The 12379-nt window shown below is 37.5% G+C and overlaps 1 protein-coding gene across 1 annotated transcript in view; it reads right to left on the reverse strand.

Moving 5' to 3' along the window:
* Window positions 1–12379, reverse strand: part of GUCY1A2 (guanylate cyclase 1 soluble subunit alpha 2) — a gene marked incomplete at its 5' end in the record, with an annotated part of 323383 nt that overhangs the window by 49726 nt on the left and 261278 nt on the right. The window contains one exon of the mRNA XM_032427729.1: window positions 8029–8183. Coding sequence (XP_032283620.1) covers window positions 8029–8183 — 155 coding nt within the window. The remainder of the gene's footprint in view (window positions 1–8028; window positions 8184–12379) is intronic.

Here is a 12379-nt window from a genome sequence, read left to right on the forward strand (position 1 = left end):
GCACAAATCTGGTCAAGTCACTCCTCAGCTTAAAAGTCTTCAGTATCGGGCACCTGGGTGGCTCCGTCAGTTAAGCCTCTGTCTTCAGCTCAGTCTCCATCCCAGCACAGGCTCCTTGCTCAGCAGGGAGCCTGAGTCTTCCTCTACCTCCTCCCTTGCTTGTGCGCTCTCTCTCTCTCAAATAAATAAAAGCTTTAAAAAAAAAAAAGTCTTCAGTATCTTTTCTTGCTCTTAGTATTAGGCTGAAAGCTCTAAACATGACCTACCAGCTTCATCTTAGCTCACTCCTCCTGCTCTAACACTCTAATTGGGGTTACTTCACCTCAGCACCAGTCTATTGTAATTAATTGTTTTACTCAGGTACATTTATCATCTAGTCTCTGGTCTCATCCATGAGGGGATAGATCCTATTGATGCTGTTCATCATCGTTATATTAGTGCCTATCTGCTTGGAATGTAAGAGGTTCTCAGCAAGTGTTTGTTAAAAGAAGGGAAGGGGGGTGGGGAACACAGGGAAAGAGGAAGAAAAGGTGGGGTTTTTTTGTAAAATGAAGTAAATGTAAAAATATCTTTATAAAGCATTAGTAGGAATGACATGATTTGGGGCCAATCAGAAAAAATATCTTTTAGAATCTATCCACATGGCAGCTCAATGTGTTTGTCCATGGGAGTGGGGGGGGGCAGACACTAACACAACAAAATGTTTTGGTGCCTACAGCGGCTGAAATGATTCAGGCTGAAGACCTTACTAATCACCTCACTGAGGATCATCATAAACTCAATGTGAAAAAGAGTATGAAAGAGGTAGGACCCAAGGGCACGGGTCCTGTGCGGCTTGTGGGGGTTTCCTTTCTGTTCATGTGTAAACAAAACCATTTACAGCTATCATGTCTCAGCTCAGGGCACGAACTCCTCAAACAGTTAATCCATTCTTTACATGTCATTTTTTAAAATAGAAAAATTTTAACAGGGAAACTGTCAGATCATCTGTATTATGCCCAGAATTGTGTTAGAAAAAGTGGAATAAGTTTAAAAGAGGCAAAACCCTCATATAAATACCCTTTAAATAACAGGTAGTTCTTAAGCAACTTTCTCTTGAATTTATATTTGAAATTTCAATTCCTTTTCTCATCACCTCAGAAATCTGGATATTTCTTTCATCTAAAAGAGTAACTTTCTCTATAGAGTATCAAAATTTTCAAAGTATCACCATTTGATTATTATCAACTTTTGTTATCTATATATACAAATTTTTTGCTTCAGGTTTTTTTTTTAAGATATAATTTAAAAAATCAAGGGAAATTCAGGGAAGATTGACGAGTAGGAGGATCCTAAGCTCCCCTGACAGCAACTAACTCTGAAAATGACCTGAAGACTGGCAGAGCAAACCCTAAACAATTAATTCTTGAGAAGAGGCTACACTGAATAAGGGAGGAGGCGTGGAGGTGTAGTTGGGAACCTAACTCCCAGCAAGACTAACTATAAGTGGAAAGAACTTCACAAGCATGGAGAGCAGTGGGAAACTGAGACCCCACCCTTCAAGAGCTAGTATAATAACTCACCCTGAGAAACAACACAGAAACAGCAGTTTGAAAAGAGCTTGGGGTATATGTGAAGGAGACTTATTTATTAATCTCAGAATATGGTCTGGACAGGCAGGGATCTTCAAGAGATTTCTCCAAGGAGAAAAGTGCTGGTGGGCATCATTTTTCTTCCCTCCCCTAGGTAGCTGGACACTTACAGGAGCCAGCACTAACACTTTCTATCTACATTGCTAGAACTGCGTACCCAGCCCCCACTTTCCTATGTGACCACCACAATTCAACCCACCGAACTTAGCAAGACACCCTTCCAAAGCAGCTCCTGCCCTGCCACACCTTGTAAATAGCTCCAGCAAGGGTAAGCACCACTCCCACTGCCCTGGGGAAGAGGTAAGATAACCCCACACACCAGAGTGCCCTCAATTCCAGCATCATGGCCTCTTAGCTGTCTGCAGAGGCAGGAAGCCCTGCCGTTCACTGTGCCAACAGCTGTGGCAGAGATGCTCACGCCCCGCTGAGAACCGCTCGGACTAACAGGGAGCAAATCCTGCCCTCTGGTACTACCTGCAGTTCTGGCAGAAAGCCTAATTGCAGACAGTCAGCTGGACTTCCAAACTGGCCCACTAATGACCCACAGCAGCCTCAAGTCTCTCAACAGTGGGGAAACTAAACACTGCTCAGTGCAGCAATGCTAGGTAAAGCAGGTCATAGCAGCAGGCTGGGCTGGAGGCAATCACGGCTCAGCCACAATGGAAAGGGACATGTGGCCCACAAAAGGGACACCCCTGGAGCACCTACTTTTGGTGACCAAGGAGATATCCCTATAGGACACCACAGGACCTTTTCTACAAAAGACCACTACTTTAAAGACCAGGAGACATAACTGACTTCCCTAATACACAGAAACAAACACAAAGAGTCAGACAAAATGAGGAGATAAAAGAGTATGTCCCAAATGAAATAAAAAGACACAATCACAGTAAAATAACTACATGAAACAGAGATAAGCAATATGCCTAATAAAGAATTCAAAGCAATGGTCATAAAGATATTCACTGGATTTGAGAAAAGAGTGGATGAAATAATGAGAATTTCAACAATAAGACAGAAAATAGAAAAAAATAACCTCTCAAAGATAAGGAATTCAATTAATGAAATAAAAAAATACATAGAATCAACAGCAGATGAGAGGATGCAAAAGAATGGATCAGCAATCTGGAAGACAGGGTAATGGGAAGCAACCAAGCTGAACAGCAAACAGAAAAAAAAATTAATAAATGAGAAAAAGTTAAAGGAGCTCAGCAACATCAAGTATAATAACATTAACATTATAGGGATCCCATAAGGAGAAAAGGAAGGGAAAAGAGGGACGCCTGGGGTGGCTCAGTCAGTAAAGCGTCTGCCTTCGGCTCAAGTCATAATCCCAGGGTCCTGAGATCGAGCCCCGCATTGGGCTCCCTGCTCAGCAGAGAGCCTGCTTCTCCCTCTGCCTGCCGCTCCCCCTGCTTGTACTCTCTCTCCCTCTCTGACAAATAAATAAAATCTTTAAAAAAACGGGGGGAGGGGGGAAGAAAATTTATTAGAAGAAATAATAGCTGAAAAATTCCCAAATCTGGGGAAGGAAACAGACATTCAGGTCCAGGAAACAGAGAACCCCTAACAAGATAAACCCAGTGGGTCCATACCATGACAAATAACAATTAAAACAGCAAAAAGCAATGATAAAGAATCTTACAGCTGCAATACAAAAACAAACAAAACAAACAAAATACAAGGGAAACCCCATAAGGTTATCAGCTGATTTTTCAGCAGAAAATTTGCAGGCCAGAAGAAATTGGCAGGATATATTCCAAGTGCTGAAAGTTAAAAAACAAATGAACAAACAACCAAAAACACAAAACAAAACAAAAATACCAAAAGTACTCTATCCAGCAAGACTACCATCCAGAACAGAAGGAGAGAAAAAGAGTTTCCCAAACAAAAGTTAAAGGAATTCATCACTAAACCAGCCTTATACAAAATGTTAAAGAGAATTCTTTAAGTATAAAGGTAAGGCCATAACTGGAAGAAAATTATGAAAGGAAAAAATTTCACAGGTAAAAGCAAATACATAGTAAAAATAGATCAATCACTTATAAAGTCAGTATTGAGGTTAAAACACAAAAGTGGTGATAAAATCAATTATATCTACAAAAATTAGTCAAAGAATACACAAAATAAAAAGATGTAAAATACAATATCATAACATGAAACATGGAGGAGGAATAAAAATTTAGTGCTTGGAATGTATTTGAACTTAAGGAACTATAACTTAATATAGACTACTATACACATAAGATGTTACATATGAACACACGGTAACCACAAATCAAAAACCTATAATATACACACAAAAAAATAGAAAGAAAGCCAAGCATAACGCTAATCAAAGCCATCAAACCACAAGGGAAAAGAGCAAGAGAAGAAGAAACATAGAAGAACTATAAAAACAACCAGAAAACAATTCACAAGTATATGCTTATCAATCATTTTAAATGTAAATGGTCTAAATGTTCCAATTAAAACACATAGGATGACTGAATGAATAAAAAAAACCAAGACCCATATGTATCCTGCCTACAAGTCTCACTTCAAACCTAAAAACATATGCAGACTAAAAGTGAAGGGATAGAAAAACATATGCCATGCAAATGAAAGTGCACAAAGGGTAGACTTCAAAACAGACTGCAGCAAGAAACAATGAAGGGCATTACATAACGATAAAGGGAACAATCCAGCAAGAGGATATAACAAATGTAAATATCTGTATACACAACATAGGAAAACCAAAATATATAAAGCAAATATTAACAGACAGAAACAGAAATTGACAGTAATACAATAATAGTAGGGGCTTTAACACCCCACTTACATCAATGGATAGATTATCCAGATAGAAAATCAAGGAAAGAGTGGCTTTGAAACACACGTTAGACCAGATGAACCTGACATATATACAGAACATTCCATCCCAAAACAGCAGAATAAAAATTCTTTTACATGCACATGGAACACTCTCCAGGATAGATTACATGATAGGCCACAAAATAAGTTCCAGTAAATTTAAGAAGATTGAGATCATATCAAGTATGTTTTCCAACCATAACAGTATGATACTAGAAATCAATTATAAGAAAAATCTGGAAAAAAAACACACAAACATGCAGAGGCTAAATAATGTGCTACTCAACAATCAGTGGGTCAACCATGAAATCAAAGAAAAAAATCAATAAATACATAGGGACAAATGAAAACACAACAGTCCAAACTCTTGGGATGCAACAAAAGCAGTAATAGGGAATTTTATAGCAATACAGGCCTACCTCAAAAGACAAGAAAATTCTCAAATAAAGAACCTAACCTTACACTTGAGGAGCTACAAAGAAAAAAAAAAAGAACAAACAAACCCAAGGTTAGTAGAAGGAAAGAAATAAAGATTTGTGTAGAAATGAACAAAATAGAGACTAAAAGAACAATGTAAAAATCAATGAAACCAAGAGTTGGTTTTCTAAAAAGATAAACAAAATTGAAAAAATTTAAGCCAGATTCATCAAGGAAAAAAGAGAGAGGATTCAAATAAAATCAGAAATGAAGGAGAAGAAATAGCAGCTGCCACCACAGAAATACAAAGTATTATAAGAACATATTATGAAAAATTATATGTTAACATACTGGATGACTTAGTCAAATGGATAAATTCCAGAAACATACAATCTTCCAAAACCGAATCAGGAAGAAATAGAAGATTTGAACTGAGCAATTACTAGTAATGAAATTGAATCAATAATCAACAAACCCCCAACAAACAAAAGTTCAGGACCACATGGCTTCACAGGTAAATTTAAATATTTAAAGAAGAGTTAATATCTACTCTTCTCAAACTGTTCCAAAAAATAAAAGTGAAGAAAACTTCCTAACTCATTCTACAAGGCCAGCATTACTGTGATACCAGACATTTTTCCAAACAGACTTAAAGATGACCAACAGACACATGGAAAGATGCTCAATGTCACTCATCATCAGGGAAATGTCAAAAAACAATCCCCCCAAACAAAACAAAACAAAAAACCCAAACACTTTACACCAGTCAGAATGGCTAATATCAAAAGGCTGAGAAACAACAAGTGTTGGCAAGGATGTGGAGAAAAGGGAACCCTGGCAACTGTTGGTAGGAATGCAAACTGGTGCAGCCCACTGTGGAAGATAACGTGGAGTTTCCTCAAAATATTAAAAACAGAAATACCATATGATCCAGTAATTCCACCACTGGGTGTTTATCCAAAGAAAAAGAAAAGACTAATTTGAAAAGATAGATGCACCCCTATGTTTATGGCTGCATTATTTACAATTGCCAAGATCTGGAAGCAGCCCAAGTGTCCATCAATAGATGAATGGATAAATAAGGGGTGTGTATATATATATATATATATATGTGTGTGTGTGTGTGTGTGTGTGTGTGTGTGTGTGTGTGTGTGTTATTCAAACATAAAAAAAGAATGTGCTTTTGCCATTTGCAACAACATTAATGGACCTGAATACAGAGGCCACTTTTAGGCAAACAGGTTTTAGCAATGGGATGAGAAAAGGACCACATGGACCACTTGGATGACTACAGATACACCCATCAGGAACCCACCCCACCTCAAAACATCCTTAGGCCCTAGCTGACCAATGGGCTACTTACAACCAGGCACAGTTACCAAAAAAGGGAGAATTCCATATGTCGCCATACCTCCTCACCTTCCGCCTCATGGTAGACATGCAGCCCTCACCCATTGCCTCATGGTAGACAACCACTCCTCTACTGTCCTGCTCACCACTCCCTTGTGGGGTATTCAATAAACTTCTATCTCCTTTGTTCTGCCTTGGGTGAATCCGTTCACCTCCCTTGCCAGCAGCTTCCAGCTGCCCATTGCCCCACATTTGGAGGCCCCCATTTGATTCAGAGACACTCCAGCTGGGCACCACACTAGAGCATATGACACCAAATGAAATAAGTCAGAGAACAACTAGGATTTCATTTATATGTGGAATCTAAAAACCAAAACAAAGAAGGAAAGAGACAAAAAAAAAACCTGATGCTTAAGTACAAAGAACACTTGCTGGTTGCCATCAGGGATGTGGGTGGGAGGATGGGTAAAATAGATAAAGAGGATAAAGAAGTACAGAATTCCAATATAAAATAAATAAGTCACAAAGATGAAAACTACAGCATAGGGAATATAGTCAATAATATTATAAAAACATTTTATGGTGACTTATGATTGACTACATTTATTGTATGAACACTGAGTAATGTATGGAATTGTCAAAGTAATATGTTATACACTTGAAATTAATATAACATTGTATGTTAATTATACTTCAATAAAAAATAAAAAATATCGGGCACCTGGGTGGCTCAGTTGGTTGGGCGACTGCCTTCGGCTCAGGTCATGATCCTGGAGTCCCAGGATCGAGTCCCGCATCGGGCTCCCTGCTCGGCAGGGAGTCTGCTTCTCCCTCTGACCCTCCTCCCTCTCATGCTCTCTGTCTCTCATTCTCTCTCTCAAATAAATAAATAAAATCTTTAAAAAAAATAATAATAAAAAATATCAATGGTCACTATTTCCACTCTACAGTTTTACAGTATGATTTTTTAGTTATCCAAACTATGGCACCAATTAGCTTGCACAACAATGCCCAGCATAAAACCAATGTCTAGCATACAGGAGATAGTCATACCATCTTCCTAATCTAGAGCAGTCGATCCTACCAATGCATTCATTAATTCAACCAATATTTAGAGAGTGCTTATTATGTGTTAAGCATGTTTTATAAGTTCTGGGAATATAATGATGAGCTAAAACAGGCATGGTCCCTGCCTGTAGGAAGTGTAATAACTAGCGGGTGAGAGGACCTCCACCGGGTAGAAAATACAGATGTGTTTGGCTGTCAACTGTGTGTGTAGAGTTGTCAAATATGATCTTTAAGATAAATAGAATTTGAAGTTTTACTCTGTGCCCAATATATATTTAACTTTAGAGATTCATTATTTACCTTAATTATTCCAAAGAATAAAAGCAGATAAAATGTCTTTTCTATCTCATTCTTTGACTTTTACAAACACTGAGGAACATTTTGACAATGTGAGGACTCTGGGTGTGAAGCCAATCTTCAACACTTGTTCTCCTGTATTTAAACAGGTGTACCTCAGAAGGACGGCAACTGTGGGAAATGACAAACCTATGTTTACCTCAGTCAAGTCAGGCTCTTCGTGCACTCTCTCAGGGTGCACATAAACGTTTATGTCACAATTGCTATCTTTCAGACTGGGCGGATCTACTCCTATTACCTTAGAGAATCACAGGATAAAAAAAAATATACAGGGTCTCACAAATGACAGGATATTATTAGCTCAAGGCAAGGCCAAAGACAGGAGGAGGAGAAGAGGTCAGAGAACACTTACTGGTAAGTGGTCGGGCTGACATTGATGCGCCGAGGGTGACTTCCTGATTCGAATTTGCTTGCCAGAGTGACATTATTTCCAAACAGGCAATATCGTGGCATTCTCACCCCAACAACTCCAGCGAGCACGGAACCCGAGTGAATGCCTATCCTCATCTAAAAAAGAAAAAATGAAAAGGATATATTTATACTTTCTTTTGGTATGCAGTTATTTTAGTGAAAGGTAATTTTGTAAGCCACTGAACTTGGATCTCCTCAAAGACAGGAACTGGGTCTTGGTCATTTTTGTGAGCCTGATATCTGGATCATTACAAAGACAATGAACATGAATACTGTGGAATAAATGAATAAATTAACTATAGGAAAAATTATGTTTAATTTGCTACATAAATCCAGCTATATTACAAGTCAAATCACATTTCTTTTGGACAGAACATGTTCTAATATATAAAAAATGTATTATTCTCCCTCCAGTTATTCTTATATATGACCCTATTTTCCTTTCACAGAATTAAGCACTATTATAAATTAAATATATTTCTGTTTATTTTGTTTAAATGTTGGATTGTCTTATGAGAGAAGGATCCATGTCTATTTCCTTACTGCTGAATATTCAGTACTTAGTATTGTACCTAGAGCAAAGCAGGCCCTCAACAGTAAATGATAATTGTTGATAAATTGTCAAAATTCTTCAATATTATATTAAAATGGAGTTATAGAGAATTTAACCCTTGAGTCAGTCAAGAAGTGCCTATTGAAAACCCTGGAAAATAAGCGCTGTATATTTTACTCTGTGAATCTGATAAATATTAGTCTGGCCCATGCTTTGAAGGAGCCCTCAATGTGCAGCTGATATACACTTAAATGTGATTACAGCAATGCAGTTGCTTCTACACAGTCTACACCAAAATAACTGAAGCTAATGTTGACCCAGTGGGGAATGATATCCTTAGTCCTAGGGGAATGTGGGCGAGAAGGAAGAGATCTGACCCCTAGATGCCTACTACATAAGTAAAGTATCACTCTTCACTACCATATCTGCTTTTGCCCCTGCGGTTGTAAAGACAAGAAGTCATTCTGTGACTAACCTTTGTCATGGACTGGAGAGTTCAGTACTTATCAACTATTAATAAGACAGGCTGAAACCAATGTGATCCAGCTGCAACTCTTAATAAACCTCTTCATCTACTTTTTAAAAAATGATCCTAACATTTATTTGGAAATTCAACATGCTAGGAAGAATCAAGGTACATTTCAGAAAGAAGAAAGAATAATTTCCCTATTAGTATAAATATATCTAATTAGTGCATGGATATCATAATACTGGTGTATAGACAGAGAAACAGACTAAGAGAAGAGATAGGACAGGAAGACTTCCATACATATATGATTGATATACGATAGAGTTGGCATTTCAGATTAGTGAGAAAAAGATGGTATTTTCATTAGGATGCTCTGAATCAACTCTATCTTTATGTTGAAAAAAAAATTCCAAGTAGATTAAAGATCTTAATGTAGAAGGCACAAATTTACAGCTTTAAAAATAATTGTTTTAAATAAGGTAAAGGTCAATGTACAGTATCAGTAATACTCTAAAATACAGAAACCCTAAAAAGTACACTTCTATTAGTCTCTCAGTAATAGTTTCCAGGTGAGTGGTCCAGATTGTCAGGAAGCTCTGTTCAGTCAGGGACCAGTTCCTTATCATCATGTTCCTCCTCATGCTTGTCACATATTCCTTGTTGGGAAACTTGAAGCTGAATCAGGAGCACCCTCATGTTCTAACTCATGATGGGGCAAGATAGACCCTTTCTGTCCAGGGGAAAAGTCATGATCGCCTTTTCAGGTGATCTTCATTCCTTTGGGAAAAACCAGATTTACGTCTGCTATCATTTTCCTTCTAAAAGAATTTCTTAAAGAATTTTTGCACTATAGGTCCACTGATGATGAATTCTTTCAGCTTTTGTATGTTTGAAAAAGTCTTTACTTTGCCTTCCTATCTGTCAGATATTTTCACTGGGTTTAGAATTCTAGGTTGATAGTTTTTTTCCCTATCCTTTCCGTACTTTAGTGATGTTGCTCCATTGTCTCCTCCTTTGCATTGTTTCCTATGAAAACATTGCTGCCATGCTTATCCTAATTCCTTTATATGTAATAGATCTTTTTTCTTCTGGCTGCTTTAAGTTTTTCTATTTTTTGCTAGTTTTGCAAAATTTATTTATGATTTATCTTGATGTTGTTTTCTTCATGTTTCTTATGTATGGGGTTTGTTGGGTGTCTTGGATCTGTTGGTTTATAGTTTTCATCAAATTTGGAAAAATTTCACCTATTACTTCTTCAAATATTTTTTCTATCCACCTTTCTGTTTCTCTCTCAGAGACTCCAAATACATGTCTATTGGGATACTTGAAGTATTTCCATGGTTGACTAATTTATTCATTTAAAATATTTTTCTGTTTATTTTGGATAACTTCCATTGTAATGCCTTCAAACTTACTAATCTTTTCTTTTGAAATGTCTAATCTTTTGTTAACCTCATCCAGGGCATATTTCATCTCAGACATTGGGATTTTCATCTCTAGAAGTTCAGTTTGGAAATTCTTTTTCTTTTTCAGGTATCAAATTACCTTTTGAACATATGGAATACAGTTAAAATAACTGTTTTAATATTTTGATAATTCTAACATCTGTTGGTCTATTCAGTTTTGATTGGTCTTTCTCATCATCATGGGTCATATTTTTCAGCTTTACAGTATGCTAGTAATTTTTGGTTGGATGTTAGGTATCATAAATTTGACTTTGTTGAGTGCTGGATATTTTTTATATTACTTTAAGATTTTATTTGAGAGACAGAGAGAGAGAGAGCATAAGCAGGGGGAGGGACAGAGGAAAGGGAGAAGCAGACTGCCTGCTGAGCAGGGAGCCCAATGCAAGGCTTGATCCCAGGACCCTGAGATCATGACCTGAGCCAAAGGCAGACGCTTAACCCACTGAGCCACCTATGTGCCCCTATTTTTTATATTTTTATAAGTATTCTTGAGTTCTATTTAGGGATGCAATCAAGTTACTTGGAAATAATTTGTTTTTTTCAAGTCTTGCTTTTTAAGATTTGTTGGGCAAGACCTGAGCAGTATTTCATGTAGGGCTAGTTTTTCCCCACTACTGAGGCAAGAATACCCTGTACCCAGTGCCCATGATTTAGGAGGTTCTCCAGTCTTCCTGATGGGAACAGGCATCTTTTTGTCCAGGTACTGTGTGAGTGCCAGGAACTTTTTCCTCTAGTCCTTACAGGTGTTTTTCCCTGTTGGGTTCAGGTAGTCTTCTCACACACAAACAATAACCCATGCAGAACACATAGGAGGCCCCTTGCAAGATCTCTGGTGGTGTCTGTGCAACTTTCTCCTTGCTCGTACTCTGTCTGTGACCTCTAACTTCTTCCATCTCTCCAGACTCTCAGCTCCATCTCTTCCACTCCAGGAGTTTGTTGAATGCCTCCTGGTTTGCTTCTCCTTGCACCATAGCCTGGATGTTCTCAAAGCAATATACCAGGGAAATCATATGTCTCATCTTATTTGTTTCCTATCTCTCAGGGATCACTGTTTTCTACTGCCTAGTAGCCAGTGTCATAAACATTGTTCTACTGTATTTTTTCTCCAGATTTTTAATTAAGGTAGGAATATAAATCCAGTGTCTGTTATTCTATATTAAGTAGAAGCAGAAATGAGATAATACTTTTTTTTTTTTGAGAAACCTAACTTTCTGAAAAATGTAGGCCTGTTTAGATGAGTGACTGTCTATTTGGGTTTAAAAAGGTAAAAAATAAATGCTGAATAATAATAGTCTTTTTAATCAAGATAATTATAAACCACCTTTCTCTAAAGTTAGCAAAGCATTTTGCAATAATATTATATTTCTTTAGGATTTTTTTGCTTTTATAAGGCCTATTTATATTAAACTCCCTTGTGTAACACAGGCTTGCCTGAAAAACACCCAGACCTCAGATACAAAGATTATCAGTTTGGGCCTATGATCACTGTACTGATCCCTTTAAGCAGGAGGCAAAAAGAAGTGAATATCACATTGACACACCTCACGGCCTCTTTATTCTGTGCTTTTTGTTTGAGAAAAAGACTCTACACCCCACACCAACTATATAGAAGGTTTATATGGTTCTACCAATGCCTCCTTTCAAAAGACCTGAGAGTTTTTTTTAAACCAAATTATCAAAAGGAGAATTATTATAACCTGAAAAATGTTGGCAATAAAAACCCTGATATCCTTGGGGAGGGGGGTGGTTGGTGGATGGAGAAATGGTCATTTAAAAAAAATTATCTTTTAGAAGGCCACTTAAA

The sequence above is a fragment of the Phoca vitulina genome, unplaced genomic scaffold (assembly GCF_004348235.1).
Source record: "Phoca vitulina isolate PV1807 unplaced genomic scaffold, GSC_HSeal_1.0 scaffold38, whole genome shotgun sequence".
Lineage (NCBI taxonomy): Eukaryota > Metazoa > Chordata > Mammalia > Carnivora > Phocidae > Phoca > Phoca vitulina.